General features: G+C 47.1%; 1 protein-coding gene across 6 annotated transcripts in view; it reads left to right on the forward strand.

Moving 5' to 3' along the window:
• The window catches only part of NSMF (NMDA receptor synaptonuclear signaling and neuronal migration factor), a 43,708-nt gene that overhangs the window by 7,026 nt on the left and 12,031 nt on the right, over positions 1–24,651 (forward strand). For 3 of the 6 annotated variants that reach the window (XM_084299310.1, XM_084299314.1, XM_084299312.1), the window contains exons 2-6: positions 826–887; positions 11,476–11,955; positions 16,343–16,418; positions 19,097–19,165; positions 23,217–23,269. In XM_084299310.1, the coding sequence (XP_084155436.1) occupies positions 826–887; positions 11,476–11,955; positions 16,343–16,418; positions 19,097–19,165; positions 23,217–23,269 (740 nt within the window). The remainder of the gene's footprint in view (positions 1–825; positions 888–11,475; positions 11,956–16,342; positions 16,419–19,096; positions 19,166–23,216; positions 23,270–24,651) is intronic. The other 3 variants (XM_084299313.1, XM_084299315.1, XM_084299311.1) reach the window with 2 other exon arrangements.

Below are 24,651 nucleotides of genomic sequence, written 5' to 3' on the forward strand. Positions count from 1 at the left end.
TGTCTGCAAGCATCCACCCGGTGTTATATTGGGGAATGCATGCCTTGACCTTCCCTTTCATGTGTGGGCTGAATGCAGAAAGCTTTTCCCAGGTTGGAATATTCATAGGTTTGCTCTCTTACGTAGGCCTTCATGTGTAATAAGGGTTAAGCGCACCCTGCCTGGTTGAGTATGAATATATTTCAGTAAAATCTGTCATCCATGGGACTTAAATCCATCAGAGCACAGCGAACTGCTTTTGTGGTCTCTCAAATAAGGTTGTCCAGTAACCTTGATGTAGTTAGTGCTTGAGAATTGAGGGTCAGGGCAGGTGAAATGGGTGTTAGCATGAATATCTGAGCAGTGCTTGCTGCTAGATGGGAGCATCCAGAATCAGCATAGAAAGGCAGGCTGGGGTGATAGTTGGGATGGAGATACCTTCTCCCCTGGGCTGCAGGAAGGAGCATCACTCAGACAGGGTGGCTAGAGGCAGTGGTCTAGTTCCTAGCTGGGAGATAAAGGCACCACAGAAATGAGACCAAGTTTAGCACAGGTGCATTTCATCATTTTCAGTCTTAGCAGAGAAATTGAAGGCTAAACCAGTCCTGTCTTTGTAATCCAACTCTGTTTAAGGAAATGCTTTGGCCAGGGGAAAACTGAGGCACATTAATGGGGTAGCCTGCACTATTACTGCAGCTTGTTTAAGTTGGTGTCACCTGAAGCTGAGGGAAAGCAGCAGTGTGTATTGAACTGCTCCTTCTTTCTTTGGCATTTAACCATTACTCATCTCTTTTTTTTTTTTTTTTTTCCTCTTCCCGCTGCCTTCTGTGGTGCTTGGATGTGCAGAGCGGCAAGGGCTTTTGGAGAATATCTTTCACAAAACCACCCCGAAGGCAGAAATGGCTCAGGTAAGAGTTTGCAGACATACATTGTTTGTATCTGTATGTGCATGCACCTATTTATTAATAGGCCTTAGAATTAAAGTACTTTGATCTATCAAAAAGGGTTAGTGGGAGATCTCAGCTTCAGAGAGACAAGAGTCACCCTCTGGATCTGTGTGATGCCCTGGAGGAGGAAAGGCAGTTTGGTGTCCCAAGTGCTGGGTGGGCTGTGGGGACAAGTTCAGTAGTAGTGGAGCTGTCCCTGTCCCCTGTCATGAACTCGCCCCTAGAGCTGATGTTCTTGGAAGAAACTTAAGCTGAAGAATGAAAGACCACACTGCACAAGACTTCTGCACTGGTTTGTCACTCTTAGGTCTTCATTTCACTGGGGAATAAAAAGAAAAGTGATATCTGGTGTGTTAGCTGACTTGCGTAGTATGTGTTCTGCAATCTGTCTTTGCTGGCAAAGGTAACCTTTGGATTTGTTCCCAGGGTTTGCTTCAGCAGGGGTTAAAATGCGATTTGCCTCCTCTAGTTGAGGACACCAGCATATGCTAGCTAATGTGTTAATGTTTTAGATACAGAAATTGTTCCTGTCAGCCCATGATGAGTTCTACTTGATGGATGGGGGGCATGAGAGGAACTCATTTGGCTTGTAACAGGGCTGTGCCTTCTCAGTGAGGAAAGAAAATGTTTTGCAGACATTAAATTCACTAGAAAAAAATCCATTAGAAAATCCTGTGGAATCCATAGAAAATCCTGTGTGAATGGATAATAGCTTGTCCTATAACATTAACAACTTTATCCCCTGGAAGAGTTTCAGATAGAATGCAATGTAGAGTGACGTTATCATTTTATGTAAACTGTAAATGTGTGTTTATTTAGACCTCTACAAGCAGGAAAAGCTTTTTACTCAGAGAGCAAGCCCGGTCACTCTAGTGTGTGACAGCCTGGTGAAGGAGTCTCTGCCTTTTTTCTTGGATCTGTGCTGATGACCTTCGAGTTGTCCTTGGCTGAGTTGTGCTAGCTTTGTGAATGGAAGCGCTTTTAAACAATGTACTGCAGTTTTCTCAGATTTTTTTTTTTTTCAGGCTTGGAAAACTCCAGTGGCACATTGCTTGTTAATGGCATTTGATCTAAGAACAACCTGTGGTGATGGGGGAGAATAAAGGGTAGGAAAAGGTTGGGGTTTAATGTAGCTGAGATAAGGAGTCTGAGGCAGAGGGAAGGAGAGGGTTGGACAGACTGCAGAGACAGGCCAGACAGATCTGAGGGGACATTCTGGAATGGCAAAAACAGACTTTATGGTGGCCATTTTTGCAGCTGCTTCTGTCAGCTGCAGCCCTTGCTGGTCCTTTCTTGCAGGCAAAACAAGAATTCCTTTTTGAATGCAAGGGAATTTAGTTGCCATAGTTAAGAACTGATCAGAGACAGGTACATGTGGATATACCAGAATTCTTACGGGATCTGTCAGTATTAAATTGGAAATAAATCAGTAAAATTCCCTAGAAATGACTCTGAATGTTCATAGAGGAAGAAAAAAATTTTTATCACTTCTAAAGGCATCTTTTGAAATTCTGCAGCATATAATTTAACACAGTCTGTAGCATTTCTTTATAAATAACTATGGTAGGAAGGCTGCTATTCTATAAAAACGTTGAATGTAGAAAATCTGTCTCCCTTTTGTTCATCCCAGTTGTGCAATAAGAGAGAACTCAACTCTTTCCTCCCTGCAGAAATTCCGTGCATCTCAGTGTTGCTTTGCAACTTTCTGAGCACTTCACCTTTGGCTCAGCTGTACGATTAGCTTCGATCTGATGACTCCCACGGAACAAATGAAGGATGTCTTTGACACTAGTTGAAGATGTAGCACATATCTAGGAGTACCTGAATCTGCTCCAACTCACCAGCTGGGCTGAAGGGAGCAGGGAAGAAGCACTGTCGTGGCTGCACACGCCCACTGGTATCCTGTAGTTAATCCCACTTGCATGTGTTGGTGGCTTAGGTCCAGGAAGCTCAGCACACTGAAGAACAGAGCCCTCAGTGCCTGTGTGGCTCTGCTGGTAGTGCTCTGGGCTTTTACTGTGAGTGTCTTTACCTGATGGCACAGGTCTGTGTTCTGCTGTGATAACCCCAGGTGTATGTGTGGCTGCTCCCTGAGCTCTCAGCAGACTGCAGCAGGATTAAGGCTCTAGCCTAAATGTGAATGGAAGGAGACAGGCCTTGACTTCAGTAGTTTGTCTTGAATAAAACCTTTAAGCAGCTACTGAGTGGTATTTAGGCATTGCTGAATGCAGTGAGGGAGAGGGACGGTGGTCTTTGAGGAGGAGGAAGGGCAAGGTGACAGAGCCATCAGTGGGACAGCAGAGGAGGAGGGAAGGGCAGGATCCTCCTCTTCTGCAGATCCAGGAGGTAGAACCCTCTTCCCTCCCTGCAGAGGGGCTGTCAAAGGGATTAGTCCTCATACAGAAAATGAGGTGGGTGTGAGTCTGGGATACCAGTTCTTTTACTGCTTTACCTGCTGATCTAGCTCCTAGGCAGAAGGGAGGAGCTCTGATTCCCTGGGCAGATGCAGGAGAGCCACCATCTGTGTGGAGAGGCCAAGTGTGCAGAGCCTGCCTCAAATTACTCCATTTCTGCTGCACTTTGTTCTCAGAGGATCATCCATTCTGGTTTGAATTTTGTATCTTCAGAGTCCCTTGAGGAAAGGAGGACAATATAACAGCTTTTGCAGTCCCACCTCTTACTTCACATTGCCCTACAGATCAAAGATATTTTTTTCTTTGGTGGTAAGTTTTATGCCCCAGAGTCTATCTCTAGTGGCTCCTTTGGAGTGCTTGTGTGTGTGCATGTGGCTGAACGGCTTTGGGAAGCTGGTAACAGAGAACTACGGAGAGATTGCATAGCAGCAGGATGGGCCAGCTGCCATGGCCAAGCATTTTAATGAGGGGTGATTTACTTGCAAGGCTGTTTGACTTCTGTTTTCAAAAAAATTGTGGTCTGTCCATGCTTTACTTCTGTTGCTAGGGCAGTGGGTACAGAACTGAATGTCAGCACAAAGACAAAGAAGACTGCGGGGTGTACCTGTAGCAAGAAAAGGGTGAGGGAGAGTATAGTTGGTTACAGCTTCTGATTCTTCCTGATGTGAGGCCTGAGAACTTCATGAATCAGAAATATTGTGTAACTAGCCCTAGGAACTTGTTGATGTCTTATTCTGAAGGAGGTTTTTCTAGGTGACTGGAGAGAAACACTTCCGTCTTCTCCTCTGTTGCTTGGCTTGGGGTACTCTGCGTTCTGTCTGGTTATAGCTTGGGTGGCAATACACTGTTTTCTTCTCTTCGCTTCCCTTTTGCAGCAGGCCTGGCAGTGGGATATGTGTTGCTGTCAGAGGACTTGGCCTCTGGGGATTGCTCAGGTTTTCTTCTTTTTTTCCCATTGATCCTTAGGTTATTTTGTGGAACTAGGGGGGAGGGGAAAAAGGAGGTTTGGGCTCTGCTGCAGCTGAAAAGACACGAATCTGTTAAGGGTCTGGTGCAGAGGTGTTAATGCGTCTCCTGCCTCTGTTCTTTGCTGCCTTATTCATGCAGACTGAAGGTCTGGAAGGGCTCCCAAGAAGAGTGCTCTCCCACGTTCAGCATTCATTCTGACTACAGGGCTGTTGTCAGAGTCCTCGCTGACTCTTGTAGCTTTCTGGCACCTTCCAAAGACTTTCCATCTTGTCTGTGGAATGACTTTAGTGTAGGAGTGGGTGTCCCTAGGGACAGACATAGAAGACAGACAGGGAGAAGGATTAAAATGTTGTAAAAGGTGAATGTAAAAAGGCTGGAGATTGTTTCTTACATTTTTTTTTTTTTTTTTTTTAAACTATCACTTGGAGGCTCACCAGTGCTCATGGGATAAGGAGTTTTGGAGATTCAGAGTCTCCTTCTCCCATGTAAGCATCAGAGACCCCCACACTGAGGTACCAGTTTAAATTCCTTTATACCCATGTACTGGAACCATGAGGGGAAGTAGATGCCCAGGATGTGGGCAGTAATGTTAAAATTGATGGCAAGTGGAGCACTTGAGATACCTCCTCCTGCCTGAGGGGAGCAGTGATAAGTCCTGGTGAGGTGGGATTCAGATGCAAGGATCCTTTGCAGAGGGAAGGAAGGAGCTGTGTTGGTGCTTCTTAGCCAGGCAGCTTCTGTTTTGCTGAGCTGGGTTGTTGGGAGGGCAGCTGCTGCTGCTGGAGCACTGGGGCTGTCTCTGGAGGATGAAGTGCTGGGCTGCCCCACTGTGGGCTGCCTGCTGTGCCAAGCCCTATGTGAAAGGCTCTGGGAGCAAGGGAGAGAAAGATCCCAGCAAGTAAAAGCTGTGCTTAGTGCTGCAGAGGTGATGGGCCTTGGGCCAGAGCTGCCTAGCAGATCTTGACTCAGATTTGCTGTGGTTATTAGCAAAAACAGCGTGACTACTCCATGTGCTTTGCATCAGCACGGACCGAAATGGGTCATTACCTGAAACTGGAAGAAGCTTCTTCTCAAGTTCCAAGAAGCCATCTTCACTTCTTACCTTTATTGGTGCACTACGCTTTAGCCAGCAGTGAAAACACTGAAAACATAAGGAGAAACGGGCAGCTCACAGCCTCCCCTGAGCCAGATAGCAATGGGTAATGATGGCAAGAGAAGTCTGTGTTTGCTGAGGCTACCGTGCCATGGGCACGCACTTCATTGAAGCAAATGCCTGTGTTTGCACCCTGACTTTTGCTGCTTCAGAGGAACATGTGTGTGTGTGCAGAGGGCAGCAGCCATGTGGCAGAGAGGTTTCATGCTGTCAGGAGTTTACAGTAGGCTTCTCACACTGCCAGCAACTTATGCTGAGCTTGAGAAGCTCTGGGATGAGGCTTTGCAGGCGCTTTAGGTCTAGCGAGCTCCCTGTGAGCTGTGCTTTCAATGAAGCTGGGGCTGTGGTCTAAGAGGGACCTTCAATGTGCTGATATTTGGGCCGTGAGGCTGCCGTTGGGGCCTGATTCAGGGTAAGTCTGACTCTTCCTCCATGGCTTGCCCTGTCCCCGGGATGGGTCCCAGCCATGGGTCTAGCCCCATGGCCTGGCCTGCTGAAGGGGTGGAGCGGGGACACAAAATCTCATCCCTGCAGGTTTCGGGCTGCTTCTGGCATCAGCCTGCACGGGTGTGGTGTGAATGTATCCTAAACCTGGCTCAGAACGTGTTGGTGCCCCTAAGGTGACTGGGAGTGAAGCTCAGGGAGTCTGCATGGAAATGCAGAGGCACTGGCGGTAGCTGCCCCTTGCTCCCTGGTTGTGCCTTGCAGGAGCCACTTCATCAGCTCATGCTGATGTTACAGTCCGGGCTCAGTGGCTACTGAGAGGGTAACTGAGGCAATAGCAGCAGCATTGGTTTGTTTTCTAGATCTGCTTCCACTCAGAAGTCTGATTGGACCCATTTTGTCATATTTAAGTGACCACCAGTTCTCTCAGCTGTTCCCTTGCCTTGCCTTTTCCTGTGGTTTTCCTGAGAAGTGCCTGCAGTGGGGGGTCAGAGCATAACGTCGTGGTGGGGCTGGCTTGGTCAGGCTCCATAACCCCGTGCTGAGCATTGTCCTTGTCACAGCCGTGCTGCTCTTGTCTCTAACCAGCAGCTCACCAGCTACCGAGCAGCTGAAATACTTCTGACTTGTTAATAATTGTTGTCTCCATCTTAATCTCCCTGCATCATGTTTCAATATTTGGAATAAGTTTCCTGTTTTTTCTTTTACCACGACTGTTCAGCCCTGCAGTGTGGTGCAGTTGGCTGCCCGTCCGTCCCTGTGCTGGCTGGGACATGATGCGGTACGTTAGCAGTTTTGGGAAGGACAGAGCTGACACGGTGGGGAGCTTTGTGTTGCAGCTACAATGCTGCCTTTGTGCCCCATGAGGAGAAGACCTGAGAGTGTCAGAGCAGGCCCGAGGGCAGTGGCAGGCATATGGGATGCATCAGAACTGAAACTGCAGGAGAAGCTGCTCAATCTTGCTGGTTGAAAAGCTGTTGCCCTATTTGCAGTGCCGTAGGCTCTAACCAGCTCATCTGCCCCCATTGAAGGTATCACCTGGGCTCCTTCTGGTGTAAAATAAAAATAAGTGTGTTAATCTCATTTCTCCTACTGGAAACTACACTGCAATTCCATACTGTGTACATCTGAAATCTTTCTATTCATCTTCAGTGGCTGAGTACCAGGTGCAGAGAGGTCTAGCTGAGGTGGAGCAGGGAAGAGGGAATGGGCTCTCTGAACTGTATTTTTCTGAGATGACAGATACATTTTTAATGGAGTTTATCTAGATTCCCCTTTGCCACTCTGCTTCCAGTGCTGGAGCTGAAGTTTTAAATCTAAGGTGCTTTAATCATCAGTTTGGCTGCTAAAAACAGTAATAAATTTGGGGCTATTTTTTAAGCTTCTGTCTGTGCCTTGTGGATATATTCTGCCTTGATTTATAAACTTCTCATCCCACGAGGTTACAAGGCAGCCTGCATCAGACACGAGTTTGGCTCAGTGAGCATCTCCACTGTTGTGAATAGGCATCAGTCAGCTGAGGCTTACCCCAGCATGTTACCTCTTCTCTAGAAATGATCTGACAGGGAAAGAAAATGAAAAAGCCTTTTATTAGTTACCTGGGTCAGGGCACGTGCTCGAAGTACTTGCAATATGTTCTTTAGCATTCAGTAACTATCTAATAGTAATTAAGTGCCTACTCATCAGGAACTGCATGCACCAAAAACATGGATTTTTTTTTCCCCCTAAGGTGTTGCAAATTAACCAATACAGATCACCACCAATGTCAGCAGTCATGCATATTCTCTAATGACTGCGTTGGGCAGTGCTGTGTGCAAGACGGAGAAATACCATAAAGGACCAAGTGAAGCTAGTGAGAAATGCATTCAAGTAAATTGCGAGAGGAGTGAGATGTGGGTTGGCTCCCAAGACGAGACTGTTGAGCCCCCAGCCCTGAACAGGCTGTTAGACTTAGCTCAGGTGGATATGGAAGTAACGAAAATATAATGCGGATGTTTGTTACCAATAGACACGTGATCAGTAGTGGAAAATGTGTTGGTCTGCTTACACCCCTGCATCTCGCTGTTAAATATCTCAGGCACAATAAATCCTCGCAGAGCACAAATATGGATGAAAAGAAATCCGCTTAGGAGCCCTGATTCGTCTGCTCCAAGGTAGTGTTGCAGCTGTGCGAGACAAACATGCTGCTGCTGAAAGCAGTTGGGAGAGCTGAGTTGTTCCCAGGCTGCCTCCATCGAGAGGAGAGGGCACAGTGCCCTGGGCTGGCGTGGCAGTGTGGGGGAGCAGCTGGCAGTGGGAGCAGTGGCAAGAGCAATGTGCGAGTGAAGTGGAACGGAGCAGCAGTAACCAGGCAGAGCGTGTTAGCAGCAGTCTGCTGCAGCTGGCTCCTGGAAGGCAATTCCAGTTATTGCTGGAGTCCCCTGTTACGGTTTCTCGGTTCTCTTCACTAGCCATTCCTGTGCCTCTGATTTAATTCAGCATTGATTTCTGGGCCAGCTGGGCTTCCTCTCTAGCAGAAGCAAACTATTAACCTTAAATGCCGTGGTGGAAGCAGTTGCGGTGCTCTGGCACCTGGATCCAGGTCGTTGCAAGGATAGATAAGGGAATCGGTCGCTTTTACCTGGTAGCATCTCATGTGCTGGTGCACATGAACACGTGTGAACTCCCTGAAGCAAGTGCATGTGCATTTTGGGAGGCCAAGAGTTCATTACAATGCATGTTTGAAGATCTTTGTTTTTTCCTTTATACTTATTTCTGTAGATAAATTCTTTATTAATAGAGGTGTTGAATAAAGCTTCGCATTCCCTCTACACATGAATTTGTTTCTGTGCGTGAAGTTGTTTCTCCAGCATGTAGGTATTGAAGGTGCTAAATTAACTGAAAATAAATAAGTATCCAGTTGTTTGACCCAGAGAAAACATTGGTGCGTTTCACCATGAAAACTCCTAGATAAGAACAAGTGAAAACACCTTGAGTAGGGGACAGGTAGGGTAGGAAGGAAGAGTTATCCTCACATTCTGCAGACTAGGTCAGGCAGGCAGTTTCTCAAATATATCCAGTCAAGAACTGTAAGAGTGCTGTGATTTCAGTAAAAAGTTCTCTCTGACTTGAAACCTGTCATGTCCCACTTATGTATCTGTAAGTTTTCTGGAGCCCAAACAGATCTCGGCACTTGCAATCATCAGCGTTTTCAGACCTGCTATACTCTGGGCACTTCATTTTCCCTGTGATGACTGTGGCATAAGAACCTCAACAAAAGGCCCCACGTTGCAGACTGTTTGCAGTACCGTTTTCTGTCAGATACCAGAGCTCAGAAATGGCCGGTTCTCAAAGTCAAACACCTGACATGTTTTTAGCATGGGAGGTGAGGTGCTGTCAGTGCATGCATAAAGTGCATAACCCCCTGTCTGCTCTCACGATGCTGTGCGTCCTCCATAGAAATATCCATTTTAGGAGGGACAGGGCCAGCTGTCAGGCAGTGTTTTGTGGTGTCTTAAGAAATATGCAGTGTCATTATGCCTGCACAGATTGGTAAATTTGACAAGATGAGATAAGTACCTAGAACTGGCCTTTGTTTTTAATTTTAAAAATGGTGTTCTTGGCAATATTAGCCAGCACAGATATTGGCAGACCCTGAAGAGTTGTATGCTGGTGTTTTCCCAAGATGTGCCCTCTCTAGAGCACAGTTAGATGTGGGACTGGAGAGGATCTGAGTCACTGGAGGAGAAATGTGGTGTCCTGCTGCCTCTTAAGGGATGAAAAGTAACTGGAGCTACTTTGGAGCTGTGGCTGCTTACTGCACTGGTTGATCTGGGACACCATATCATGCAGCTGCCAGCACTCAGTGGCCAAGCTGTTGAGCAACAGCTGACGGAGCAACTTCTTCCACTTGAATGGTAGGGCTTAAAAATGTTCTGGTGGTGGCCCTTGTAGTCCCTGCGGCTCTCCTCCTGGAGGAGGTGCAGATGTCTGTGCTGCCTCTGGGCAGGGGACTGAGGGTGAAGCAGACCACTGCCCACCTTTCATCTTTTACCTGGGCAGTATCAGTGAGGTGTGTGACTCCTCACTGAGGAGTCTCCCCGTGACTCCTCAGGCATGCGTTTTGGACTTCGTGTGAAGTCTGGAAAGACAGCATCAGCTGTAGGTTCAAGGGCACAGATGTCCCTGCAGGACTCCTACAGGCTCCTTCTCCTGGCCAGCTCAGGCAAAGTCACAGAGCTGCCAGTCGTGTCAGGCTAAACGGTCCTGACAGTCCCTTCCTGAGCAGAGAGGCTAGACTGGGCTTCAAATTCAAGAGCTGGCGGTATATGTCCTCAGCTTGGGAGGGCTCTTTGCAGAGCAGCACAGGAGCACTTCATAGGAAGCATGATGTGGCAGCAGTGCAAGCTCCATGTTGCACGTGTGAGAGCAGGCTTGTTCCGAGGTAGCTTGTCTCTTCCTCCCTCATCTCTCCATGGCCAGCCAAAAGGTAGCCAAAGCTCAGGTCATTGCCATGTCCTTCCAGATCATGGCTCAGGAGCTAATGGAAGGATGTTTGTTAAATAGCTGGTGAAGTAGAGGCTCGGGTTTGCTTTCTGCTTCTGTTTGTAATGCTGCTGTCTGTGCTGGACGCTAATGATTTTATTTTTTTCTGGGGGTAGTAGTCACATGAATAATGCATTCCCTGCTGAGCCTTTTTAACAGTCCCCTAGCTGCTTCCCATCTGAAGGGAAGTGTAAGAGGTAATTAGCAGCCACTTGAAAAAAGGATTAGCAGGTGGGTGGGAGCTACTGTTGGGTTCATGCATGGGATTGCCATGGAAATGCTGAGATTTCCTGGCACTTCATCCAGTGTGTGGGCTCCAAAGATAGTTGCACTCATGGGCCTCTCTCCTTTCGATCTCACTACCCTACAAAGGGAGCGGCTGCATTTTCCTTCCGGACAGCTTCTGCAGGCGGTGCCATCGCCATCTGCACGCACGATGAAGCCTGCTATAACCATGGGTGCTGTGGAGAGTGGGACGCTGTGTTGCAGCTGTCAGCTGAAGTCTTTTTGCATTTCTTTCATGTCAAACCAATCGGCAGAAAAATAGAAAAAAAATTTAAAATGGTGTTTTGCCCCTCTTAGTTAAAAAAATAAACAAACAATAAATTGGTGCACAAAGAACATTGAGCATTTGTGACTTCTTACAGAAAACGATGCTAACCATTGTCCTGCAACCCTTCCCCTGCTCAGCAGCCCAGGTGTGGCTAAACCCTTGAAGTAGACAGGACCACACAGCTGAACAAGGGCTGTTTTGCACATAAGTCATTTCAGGCTGTGCACCAAGAGCTGCATTTGCTTCTAGCCCCATCTTGTATGGTGGCCACGTACAAGCTTGAAATATTGGGCATATCTGTGAGGAATATCTCTCATTTCAGAGTGAGTTCTGCAGGCCTTCAAGGCTATGGGCACACATTTGTCATAAAAGGTTCCTCAGGGGGAGCCTGCCATCTCTCTCTCTCCTTTCCCCTTTCTGTAACAGCCTCCTGAACGTGTCGGTGTCTGGGGTGCTTTGGTGTGAAGCAGTAAAGTGTGCAATTTGTTTCAGATCACCTGTTAGCAGACTCCTATATCGGCCAGGAGGACTCCCCCGAGATGCAGCAGGCAGCACAGAACAAGCGCAGGCTCTCCGTCATCTCAGATGGCAAGTTTGAGAGGAGCTTCTCTGAGGAGCAGACAGAGAAGATGCCGAGCGAGGGACCGAAGCCACGGGTCTACACGATCTCCGGCGAGAGGCCGATGCTGTCAGACCATGAGAACGAAAGCATGGAACTGGTGGTGATGAAGGGGGCTGCCCAGGAGGAATGCCACCACAGCCACCATGCGCACAGTGCTGGCGGCTCTCACAGCGTCAGCAGGCACTGCAAGGGCTGGCCGGGCAGCCGGCAGGGCTCCAAGGAGTGCCCAAACTGCTCCCGGCTTGCTGCTCCCTCACATCATTCCTTTGACCTGGAGCAGCATCAGTCCGGTGAGACTGGGTGGCACAGAAAAAGGCTGGAGAGGATGTACAGTGTCGATCGAGTGTCTGGTAAGTAAAGGCAAGTGCTGGATGCTGGAAGGACACAAAGGGACTCAGCACGTGTGAAGGGTGACACCTGTCTCTTCCCAGTATGGCAGTGTCATTGCCACGTGCCTTGAGCTGGGCCCCCTAGTGTTTCCCCTTCAGCTCCTTGCTGGTGCTTTGCACAAGTGTCCACAATGAGGGATTGTCAGACGGGGAGTTTACAATAATCTGAGCTCCGTTTGAGTCCAGCTTGTCCAAGCCCCATTGTCTCTGCTCGTCAGCAGCACACGAGCTGGGTGCTTTTTCCAGTGGCTTGGTGCACCTTAGTGAGTGCGATCTCTGTGGCTCCCTTTCTGTTGAAGGAGGAGCAGGAGAGGAGGGGCTGTGTCAAAGCACCCATGTTTTTCTTGCTTGTCCAGGAGGCTGTTCAGAGCAGGACTCTCTCCTTTGCTTCATTTGGGGTGCTCAGAGGGAGCCTCAAGCTCAGGTAGATCATTCTGTACCACGTTGCATCCCCAAAATGCTTGTCCCTGTGGCTGGAAGCAGTTTAGCAAGGTCCCTCAATTAGTGCCACCTCATTCCTTCCATAAGTAATAGCAAATAATACTGGACTTTTTCCCACACTTACTATCCATTTGCTGAATGTTTTCAGGGAATTTGGATTGTAATTATTTAATTACATTAAAAAATTCCTGATCATGTTTAAAAACTTAACCGTTAATCAAATATTGGTCACGATCTATGCACTCTGAATTATAAGCTAGAACACGGTCCATCTTTGTCAGCTCAATATGCAGCTGGCAAAGTCTGACAAAATTTGTCTGATTTTTTTAATGCCTATATATATTTTTTAGGTAAACACACATCAAGGCTTTTAGAGATGAGTGTCCAGCCAGGAAATGTCATTGTTTTCTCCTTGAAAAGATTTAGGTAGAGTATAAGGACTATGAAGATCCCACTGTACACCTTTCCTGGGTTCACAGTGATGCTCACTGCAGGTAAAATTACAGCAAGCTTGGGTTCTGGACTGTAGTTTCATAGTTGGATGCTTAGAATTACATAACTAAATTAATATATGGGTTAATCCTAAAGAAATAAAAATTAAAAAAATAATTAAAAAATATCCGATAATCAAAAGAACAGAATACCTGGAGTCCAACTAACTTCTGTGTGTAATTTCAACCATTGTTTCTCTGTTTGTACCCTATGATTTTGGGGCTTCACCTCAGACACTACATGTACAGTCTAGAGTTTCATATTTTTATTGCTGAAATGAAAGAAAATGAGAAATACGATTGTCAAACATACAGGAAAAAGTCTTCTGTGTTTTACCAGTTGAAAGATGGCTCTGGATATGATGACACAGCCAGAATCTATCTTGAAAATAGAAGAAAGCCCTATCAGTCATAGCCTTTCAGGAAAGAGATCACAATCCCAGGGGCTTAGTCTTGTGGAGATGGGGGTGCTAAATTGAATAATTTGCAGCCTCATAACATGTTCTGAATTAAGAAAGTGAGTATTTTTGGTTCTGGTGTTAAAAAACTTTTGTTGAAAGCTTTCTTGAACAAATCAAAATTGTACTCTGTGCTGCGGGACCGTAGCAGGTCACTTGATACAGAGCCAAAGAAAGGCTCCCGATTGCTAACAGAGGAGTTTAACTCCTTGTAGCTGAAGCTGAACTTTGCTGGAAAAAACATCATCTAGCAAATGCTACAGGGAGATGCCATGCTGCAGTTCTGAGACTTGGGGTCTGTAATATGCATTTTCAACTAGGCAGCAGTTTTCATTAGGGCTGGAGATTGTGTTCTGAAAATACAGCAGAGTAGTTGCTTAAACGGGAGCAAAGTAGATAGTGCTGAACCTGCAGATGCCTCCGTGAATATTTCACATTTTGTACGGGCAGGCAACGGCCACCCTCTGCACATGTCCCCAACGTCTGAGCTCCTGCACGTGTGGCTGCACTGGCAGCACTGTGCCTCTGAGACCAAATCCTGTCCTAGCACTGGCACCACGGGCTGAAAGTTTTCTCAGCTTGGTCTCATTTGCTCTGTCTGTCCAAACAATGTTACTCAGGGGAGAAGAAAAAATTGAGAGAATTGAGTTGCACATTTATAGCAGGTTGCAGGAAATGTTTCTTGGAATGTCCTTCATGCATGGGCAGCAAAGAAATCAGAGCAGAGATGAATGGAGCTGAGAGAGAGACTGATTTCCCTCGAGATTTGTTTTCCAATGCTGCTTTCTCCATTTGGATTGACATGGCAAGTTATTGCTGCAAACAACACTCATGGCAGTTAGTCCAGATTGGCATAATTTAATATGGATTTTTATGCTGAGTTTATGATGCCTAACACCATTCAAGAAGCACGAGCTGTTGTCTCCTGTGCTGTACCCAGCCTCTGATACAAACACATCACTCATGGATGGAGGTGCTGAGATTTCCATGCAGCCTGGCAGGTGCTAGAAATGCTGATATGGTGTCATCATTCCTTCAGTCTTACCCATGGTTCCTTGGCTATTCATCCCAGTCGATGATAACAAGCAAGGAGAATGAGGTGTTCTACTTAGCCAAAAAGGAGCCTCCTACCTGCATCTGGAAGCAGAACAGCTGTAGGTATAATCTGACTTTTAATCTTGCAGATGAGCTCTGGAGCTGAGCTCAGCTCCCTGGTCCCCAGCTGGGTGCTTCTCTGCTCCTGCTCCACTTCTGGCTAGTAGAGAGGCACCTCTGGAGGGTCACAAATCCTTTTATTCTCTGTTGAATGCTGTGGGTAGGGGAGAGACATTTTTATTAGGTTGGTTTCCCTCTGTCAGAAGAGGAGAGGTGGCTTCCAGCCATAGTCCAGACAGCACCTCATGAGGATATTAGCTGCTGCTCACAAGCTTCTGCTTTGAATCAAAACTAGTGACTTAAAAGCTGTAAAATGTATTAAGAGGTTGTAATCTTTTGAGATGTGTAGTCCCTGAGAATTCTGTACAGAGCTGTTGGCTAAACGAGAATTTGTACAATTTCTCCTCCTTTGCTGCTTTTGTGGGTTGGAGTCTTTAAACAAATAATTCGTTTGCATTTTGAGCTGTTTTGCATTTCTTCTCTAGCTGGTTTTTGGAGGACAGCAAGCAGAGGAATTTCATAATAACTATTTAACATACTAGAACTCAGACTTCATTTAAAATATTTATTTCCTTAGGGTGCCTTTATACAAGGCTTGACATAAACTGTTAGCTGAGAAGGAGTGTCTGTTACAGCTTCTAGTGTAATTTCTAAGAAGCTCCACTTCAAAGGCAGTCTCCCCACTTAGATCTAGGCTTTTTGTGTGTGTGTGTCTGTAATTGCAGCTATTTTGTGGGATTGATTGGGTTTTGGCCATCAAAAGTGAGTTTTTAAAAAAATACTCTAGATAATGCCAGAATATCAGTGACTAAGATACTGTAGTTGCTACTGATCTTAAAAGCTGAGTGAGTGAATCTAGACACACGATTAGCAATATGAGGCAAGGCATTAAGCAAGGGAGTCACAAATTGGAAGTGAAGCAAGATGAAGAATGAGGTAGCTTCAAATCCTGGGGATCCCGTGCAGCCAGATCTCATACATCTGGTGTCAGTGGGTTTTAATGTTACCTCTGGTTCCCTGACTGACCGACACCGGTGTGAGATTTCTCAGTAGGAGCTGCTTCATAATTAGTGACTTATTTTGCTGCCTGCTTTTTGTCTTAGTGGCCATTATGTGAAGATGATGCGGTGTCCTAATGTAATTAGGAAATAATCCTCAGTTGGTTCAGGCAGGTCAGTGTGTAAACATAGGGGACAAATCAGCACAGTTATCTCCAGATCACACAACTGATGTTCTGTTTGACTTCTAAAACCAGAAAAACTTGTGAAGTCCTGGTCATCAGGAACGACTCTATGAGGTGTATATTGGAAAGCCTCAATGGGAGAAAAAGAAAGTACATTTCTGGCTTACACTTCCGAATAGAATAAGCTGAATGCTTTTCATCTTCCACAGGAGGCTGTATCAGAAAGAACTGGATGAATAGGACATTTCAAACTAATGGTAGTAAGGAAAAAGCAAAGGCAGGAAAACACTTTTAATGAAAAATGTTTTTCCTGTGTTTTTTTTTTCTTTTTTTTTTTCCCCTCTTGTTCAGATGTCTCTTTTGTAGTTCCTAGATTATTCTAGCCTTCTGTGCTTAGGAGAGAGCTTTCATTCTTCATTAGTAGTGTGATAGACAGGCTTAGCATAAATTTACAAAACATTTGGTGGTAGCGTACATACCAAATGAGGAGATGAGACTCTCTTATTTAACAAAGGGCAGGATGCTGAAGAAATGTACTAAGAGAAGGAGGCTGGGAAGTCTTGCAGCCTGAACAGTGGCTCTGCCTGCTGGATGTTCAAGTTTTGATCTCTCTCTTCCAGATGATGTCCCCATACGAACCTGGTTCCCAAAAGAGAATCTCTTCAGTTTTCAAACTGCTACTACAACTATGCAAGCGTAAGTGAAACTACTGCCTTAGCTTTGATCCTGTATCTTAAAGTTTGTGACCCACTCAAAACTGTATATGAGAGCACGGAGCAAACTAAGTTATATGTTTGGCACTGCAGTCGGGGTAAAAGAACCTAAATGAGAACTTGTTCTTTTTTTTTTTTCAAAAAAGAATTTCTTCTTTTTTGCACTCATAATTTCTCTTTCTTATTACTCCCACTTGTTTGTCTTTCCCTTCTTTAAGTCCTTGTGCTTCCTTTATTTTCTCTGTGCCGCTGTACCCTGTCCCCGACTGCCTCTGCAGAGCAAGGGTCTGGTGGGAACACCAGCTGAGACCCTCCACCAGGTACTTCTGCTGCAGCCGCTGCTCTGAGGGAATGTTAATCCAGGCGCCATCCATCGCTCCAGACAAGTACATCTCTGTATTATGAGGTGTAGCCTGATGGCTTAATATGATTTTCTGGTCATTTGAAGAAGGTGTCAGTAAATAGCTGCGAAGTGTGAATGGATCTGAGTTAGTAGTAGTCTCTCCCTTCACACTCCATGCAGGATTTGGTGCTGCTGGATGCTGTGCACTGGGGAAAAGCTGTTCTCAGAGGACGTGAGGGTGTAAAGGAAGCCTCATTTCAAGGTTGTACCCAGTTACCAGGAAAAGATATCTTTCTCATTTCAGGTATTTCCTACCTGGATGAAAAATGAAGGCAGGTGATGAGGGAAATGAGATAACGTTGTGTCTTCTAAGGCTTTTCTCCAGTCTTGTCACCTTCTTCCTGTGTCCTTCTTCCTTCCTACATTCATGTCACCCTCAGCTCTACTATACCCTTTATTTCTCTTTGTTTAATGTCCTCTCTCTATTTTGTAGTCTGTTTCTCTGCCACTTTTTTCCCTCATATGTTGCCCTCCCCACATCCCCCAAAGAAGCTGGTGGTTGATCTTGGGATAACCCAGGCCGAATCAGGCCTGTAGGCACTAAGGCCAGGAGGGCTGTGTTCAGTGTTGGGGAGAGGGGACTGCTGAGATATGGAAGGGATCTCTGTCCCCAGAAGAAAGCTCTGTCTTCATGCCCTTTCACTCCTCACCATACCACCTCAGCCGGAGGTGCAGCCCACCCTCCCAGCCAGGGGAACATTACCAGGGGTCATTTGCCTGGTGCCAGCCTGCAGACCCTTGTGCTGCTTCTGTTTCTTAGCCCCAGTGTCCTCCTGCCTCCTCTTCAAGGACTGCAGGTCTGCTGGCACCCCTGGCTGGTTAACGCTCATTGGCACTGGGCTGACAGGGCCTGTGAGCAGTCTGAGGACAACATGACGGTTTCTTGCTTTACCATACAAATATTGGTTGGTAACAGTGAATGGTATTTTATGATTCTGATCTGGCAAACCAGACCAAGTGCAAAACTAGCACTTTGCCTATGGGCACATCCTTTGTTCTCTGAAGTCATCTTCGCTGCGTATGGGGTTTGTTGCAGGATGGTGACCCCTATCAGGGCTTGGAGTTCTTGGAGGCCAAAGTCAGGTTAGTTTGGATAACAGTGCCCTAAGGAAACCCATGAGGAGCAGAGCTCTTGATTAACGTTAACGTCCTCAATTAACATTCCTGCAGAGTGTGCTGCCTCAGGAAGTCACACAGAAACATCTCCAAAAGTTCAGGGCACCTCCCTGAGCTGGCTGGGAGGTTCCTCCAGGTGCCCTTGTCCTCCTGGCCTCTGCTCTAGTGTTTTCAGCCCAGGGCTTGCTTCCTTCATAGACTGGACAGTGTGAGCTGATTTCACGAATCTTGGTTGCACAAGGGAGAAGGCCTCCCTGCTCCAGAACCCCCTGGTACTGAGCTGCTGTCGTATTCTGAAGGGCCACATTCAGCTCTCAGTTGTACATCTGCATGCTCTTTGGATCTACGTGGAGCTTAACTTGTGTCCAAGCCACATGCCACCACTGCCCCAGGGAGGTGTTAGCTTGGTCAAGCATGAGTTTCACCACAAAGAGCTAACTTTAAAAGCAATTTCCTTCCACCTAACAAGAAATGTTTGTCCCTTCTGGAGTGAGGATTCCCTCAAGATGCTGGCCAGGGCTGAGCACTAATGAATTCCTCTTCTTTCTCTTTTTCCCTGCGTCTCCTGGAATCTCTAGCATCTCGTAAGTATAATCTTCATTTTTTATTTCCTTGTCTGTTGGTGTCTGGGATAAACTGTCCTCTCCTCTCCTGTCCATCATATCCATTCGTGCTTTCCCTATGCTATTTGTCAGCTGGCAAGAGGTTGGTTAGATGGCTACTCCTGATAAGCCTACATCACACCACACCCATCCTCATCTTCAAAATGGAGATTATAGAGGCTAGCAAGCTTTTGTCCCTTTTGAAGCTGGTGTACAGAGGTTTTATGTCTGCAGTCTGGTAGGTCCATTAGTCTGTAGCAGGGATGATGGCTCTTCGCCCCTATTCTTTGGGCTGTGTTCTGGCCACTCTTACATGTATGCTTTCTGTAGGAGCTTGTCCGGCCACCTACTGAGAGTGAGGGCCTTTGGTTTGGTGACTCTTGCCCAGCCCCTGACTCGCACCCAGTCCTGCAAGGCCTGGCTGTCTTCTTCAGTCGGCCTAAACTCTTTCTGTTGTCTGGTGAGAGCTTTCCTGTCTGTTTCATGTCCTTTCCAGTTCAAAGCTGCGTAGTTGGTTAATGGCTTAAAATGGTTTCCCAGGGCATTCAGGGGCTACGCAGAAAGGAAGAGACGGAAACGAGAGAATGATTCTGCAGCTGTTATACAGAGGTAGGGCCCGCTTTCTCCCATAGCCGTAACCTTGCCTGGTGTTGCATGGGCCCTTTGGGTGTCATTAGTGACGCTTGATGACGTTGAGTATGGTTGTCCCTGTCTGTGTTGCTGTTCGTAGGGACCCTAGCAGTGGCTGTGTTGGAAATGTGGAGGTGAATGATGCTGCAGTACTCAAGATAGCTTATCTCTGTCTTCTTAAAGAAACACTGTCAAGTCTCTTTTAAGCTTCCAAATATACAGAATCTATGTCTAAGGTTGAATAATATATATATATTAATATATGCAGTTCCCCCAGCCCATTCACAGATAATTTGATTGAGATTAGCTGAATACCTAAACAGTGACTTACATGCTATTGTTGCACCTACATACATACCTCAAGAAAACGCGAAGGAAAAAAGAGGAATTGGATTGATTTCTTGTCCAGTTATTTCAAAAGGGCCCTGGTTACCCTCTGCTGGTTTCACAAGGCACATCACTTGGTCACTGTAGTAATCAGAACCGTTCTGTGTTTTTCAGATGTGCCAAGGCTTGTGTATTTTGGCAGCCTACTAGGAAGGATAACATAGCATTTGTGTCATTGGCTAAAAACTGCCATGATCACTTCAGCACTGTTCAAAACAAAGTGGGAGAAAAACATAATTTTTTCAATGGGGGAATTGCCAGGAAGATTTTTTTTTTTAGTAACTTAGTGGCTGTGTGGTTTTCTTCCGTCGATAATGAAGACAAATAAGAATCAAAACTGAAGACATGGTAAATAAATAGACAGTGTGTCTTTAAAAAGAAAGAGATTTCTCAGAATTTGCTAGACAGAGATGAGACTGTTAGAAAATGACTTGTTCCTGCAGCTTGCGAGTCAGGAATAGGAGTTGCATACATCGGCAATACTGCATAATCAGGACTAAGGTTGTCGTGCCATCCTCGTGTTATGTGGACAGCTCAACCTCCTGTGGACACTTAATGTCTAGACAGGATTGTACCGTGGGAGCCAGTCTGCATTTATTGGTGGTAAAGAGGAGGTAGGATTGCAGTAATGATGAAGTCGGTGTGGGTTTTTGGCCGTGCCATGCAAGCAGACCCTGCTGAGCTGTAAGGATTGCCTGGCAGTCAGCACTGAGGAGTGAGATCCCAGCCTCATCTCAGTTTGAATGCTAGTTGTGTAGCCCTTCATGGCCTCAGATATTTTAGAAGTTCAGTGGTTATCACACAACCCTGTCCATGCACGGTCCTGTGCCTGGTGCACAGGGGGGCTGGTTTGTGTGGCACGGCTTGTGTACCGGTGTGATAGATGTTGTCTCGAGAGTGACGCCCAGTGATTTGCTGAAGTAGTGACCACTGCAGGTAGAATTTGGGGAGGAGAAAGTGCGAGGTGTTGTTGGGAGCTCTGCAGAGCACTGATGTACTTCAGCCATTCCATCACTGTCCCTGACCTCTGTTCAGATAACGAAGGTGCTTCTCTCCAGAGTGGAGATGAGCCACTGCAGGTGGCACTGCAGGACAGGGAGTAATAAGGAGCTTTTATTACTGTAACTTCAGGGGTGCTTGTTGGATTTTGGTGGGTGAAGAGATCTTGCTAGTGATCAGATAACCCTGGGCTTTTGGGGTGCAAGTGCAGAAGCCAGGTGTGACGGCTGGGTAGGTTTCTGTAGCCTGACTGCTCACGGAGCACATTGCTGCTCCCCATGTGCTGCTGACTGGGCAGTGCTGTGCCAGTCCTGCCATGCTGACATGCAGGCACAGAGGGGCCTGAGGACAAATACAGCTGCAAAAAGCTCTCGGAAGGCTGCAAGATGGCTGTAAGATGCCCACATTGAAGTAGTCTCAGGCTTGGATCTCTTTTCCTAAGTGCTTTTTTCTAGAAGAGCTGAGCAGACAAAAAGCACTTTTGTCCCATTCTCCAGGTTATTAGTGCATTGCTTAGCCCTGAATTCTGCCTGGAGCTGCTTGCAGCAGTTTTTAGAAGATGTATCTAGAGAGCTGCTCTCAGCTCTCACTAATGGGAGAGACGAAGCTGTCCAGGCAGCTGGGAGCAGCACTATTTTATGGCAAAGTCTGCTACCCCCACCTCCAGGGCCTGAAGAAGCTCCTCTGTGGAGAGGACAACTGAGCATATAACAGAGAAATTACTTTTATTCTGAAATGCCAAAAGCCCTGAAGGATGTAATTAATGGTAGCCTAGGCATTTAACGTTGGTGCTCAGTGTCTGATGTGAGCTTAGTTTCACAATGGACCACAAAGACTTTCACTCCAGTGGCTTACAACATATTTAAGACCTACCTGATAAAGAACATGCCTAGTTCCCTTAGAACATTGTATTTATTTGATTTGAATCTAGCATGCTATAAAACAGCCCAGGTTATCAGTCACCATGCACCCCAGAAGGCTTTGCATACAGTTCTGGTCCAGCATGTGGCTGAGAAACATCTTGTTTTGGTTGCTTGTTCGGAGAGGCCTGTTGTCTGAGCCACAGCGGCGAATCTTCATGTATTCAAGTAGAGCTGAAATAAACCTTTGAAAAATATCATAAATAGCCAGAGCGCAGGTGGAAATCTGTCATGGAATAGTGCTGCTCCTGGCTTCTCTGTGCACTGCTGGTTTTCCTTCCTGAGTTGCTGGATTTGGATTCTGTTGATTTGATGGGATCCAAGGCCAAAGAGGGCACAGTGCAGACCATGGTGTGGGTTAAGCGCTCTTCCTCTCATGAGGGCTGTGTTGATCTCCCTGGATCAGAGTAGATACCTCTGACTTGGTCTGACTGCCTTGGTGTTGGTGCTGGAAGTGTCTTCCAGTCCAGTCAGTTTGCTGAAGTGTCTGCATGGTTGTAACACATCATTACTCATCCCACTAACTCGCGTGTGAGCCAGATGACTTGTCATCTCACCTCTTTCACCAGCGGTAGTCTCCGTTGTTTGATGTCTGCGGTGTGTGTTGGTGGGACAGGAGGGAATCTAGGAACACTCCCCTGCTCCATGCAGGCTGCTGGTATGTGGGCTCGTTGACATCCCCATGTGGCCACGGGGGCTCCAGTACAGGGTGAAATCACCCTGGCTGAGCAGAGCTCATGGAGGAGTGAGCCCTTCCTTGCTAGTCCACCTGCTGCTCATTCCCTATGTCTGTTCTGCTGTCCTGTGTGATTCCTGTTTCAGTGAGCAATGAGAAACAAAGGGAGAAGAGTCCCTGACTCTTAGAGGGGCTGGACAAAGAGTCCCTCTGCCTCGCGCTCTCAGGAGTGTCCATAATGATCTGTTTTCTGCAGACCTGAGTGCAGGCATGGCTGCATACCGGAGGCTTACCCCCTGGTGGGCTTTCCTCTGGAGCTGTGCACTCTGCAGCCCCCCTGAAATGTGCTTGCAGTCCTGGGCAGGAAAGCACACGGTTAGGCAGCAACGGCAGCCAGCTGGCCCACGAGGACAGTCAGCCCTGCTGAGCAGTGCTTCCAAAAAGGAAGAAGCCACTTCAGTATTTCCCAGCATTTTGCCCCAGAGAGCAATATGGGCTGTGTGGTTGCTAACAGCACTGGTGAGATTTTAGCAGCTGCTACGAATGTGTTTGGGAATGAGCACAGCCCTGAGCTGTGTGAGCACACTGCCTAGCAGGGCAGAGCCCGGGGCACCCCACTTTCCTGCTGGAGCATGTGTGGAAGAGAGAGGAGAGGGGAGCAGCTCCTGCTGCTTGCCAGGAGAAGAGGGAGTGTTGCCAGCAAGGGCAGCAGCAGCCTCTTCAGCAAAGTTGCAGCGCAGGTACCTTAGTCCTAGGAGAGTGGGTGCAAAGCCCAGAGCAGGCCACGAGAATGGGACTGCCAGGTAGAGCCTCCTTGCCCTGTACCACTGGCCCAGAGAGTTCAGGAACAACAACTGCGCGCTTGACAGATGTAACCCTCCCCAGCTCTGAGTGGATGCGGGTTGGGTACCTGGTCTCCAGTGTTCGAATGCCCAGAGGGAAATATGCTGTTATCCCTTTTTTTTTTTTTCCTCCCCAGCTTTTTCAGTTCCGCTGGGCCCAGCTTTATATCACTTTTCTCAGAGATTTTGTTTGGCCTTTCTTTCAGGAATTTTCGGAAGCACCTCCGCATGGTGGGGAGCCGAAGGGTTAAAGCACAAAGTAAGTGACAACCTGTAAGATGTGGCTGTGAGGAGTTGAACTTTGTGCTGGTGGGACACAGAGAGCCCTGTGTTGTGCACATGTGTGGGTAGAAAGGACCTAGCATTGGTTGGAGAAAGGATTTGACTTGCTGATGCTGTTTTACCTTACGAGGAGAAGGCCAGATTGTTGCAAGTCTCCAAGACACACGGATATCTGCAAGCAGCCTTTAAGCTATTTCCACGGACCCTCTGCCTTAGCTGCTGGAGATTTGTGTCAGCATGAGATGTGGAAGGAGAGCTGCAGCGTCCTTGTCCTGTGTTTGCCTGGTGTTCAGCCATCACCAATGTAGACACCTGAGAGGAGAATCAGAGCTGAGCAGAGCAAGCGAGGGCTGTTCTTACCGAAGCTGTGTGCCTGCTGTGGCTCCCTGGGGACAGTCGGTGCTTCATGTGCCACATGGACCGGTGGCTTTCCCTTTTCTCCTCCTCTGTCCCACCACAATGTCTTCTCTGCAGCAGGACCTGGAGGAAAGTTGCCCAGTGGGAGCTGAGAGGAAGGTGGAAGAGAGAAAGAAGAACAGGGAGGAGATTGGAGCAAGGGGTAAATAAGGGGAGCATTATTCCTTGCTGGGAAGAAATCACCTCTTAGGCTGGGGAAACAGCAGTTCCTTTCCTGAACAAGGCAACGCTTCTCCAGAACTTGGCTGAGATGGCTCCCTTATTGCTGTGGAATGGGCTGAGAGTGGTGTAAGCAGCCCCTGAGAGCTGAGGATTGTTCCAGAAGAGGAAACAGCTTGTTCTTCCCACCCCCTGGCCAGGCATTGTGTACAGACTGCCCACAGCAAAGTGTTGCTGGGTTGAATTTGCATTCTTTCATCTCCATTCTCTTACACTGTGGGAAATAGACAGCAAACAGCTTTGCCCTTTGAAGTGTCTTTATTGGCATCTGAGTTAGCACTGCCTGAAATGAACAGGGCTCACCTTCCCCTAGAGCTGTCTGGAAGTTCAGGCATGCCTCTCTGCCTTGGTAACTCTCGGGTCATGTTTTCAAAGCTTTCTTCATGTGCACCATAGCTCCGTGTGTGGTTCTAAATGAAAGCTGAGGATGGAGATCACCTGAAGAACTTACTGTGTGACTTGTCTCCCTGGACACCCACACTTGGACACACTGCAGCAGAGGACAGGTTGCTTCTCAGCTCTTGTAATGCAAATCTGCAGTGCATTCCTGTGCTCCTGACACAAGATGCTGTTACTAGATATATACTGCAGCAAGCTTGATCTGTCTGCTACCAGAAATAGGTATTAATGGCTATAAGTGGCCATTAATCTAGGTGTAATGGCTCTCACAGGGACTTGCCAAATCAGACATTGTGGTTGGCAATTCCCAGGAATTTCCTGGTG

Source organism: Netta rufina (assembly GCF_964035555.1).
Source record: "Netta rufina genome assembly, chromosome: 20".
Classification (NCBI taxonomy): Eukaryota; Metazoa; Chordata; class Aves; order Anseriformes; family Anatidae; genus Netta; species Netta rufina.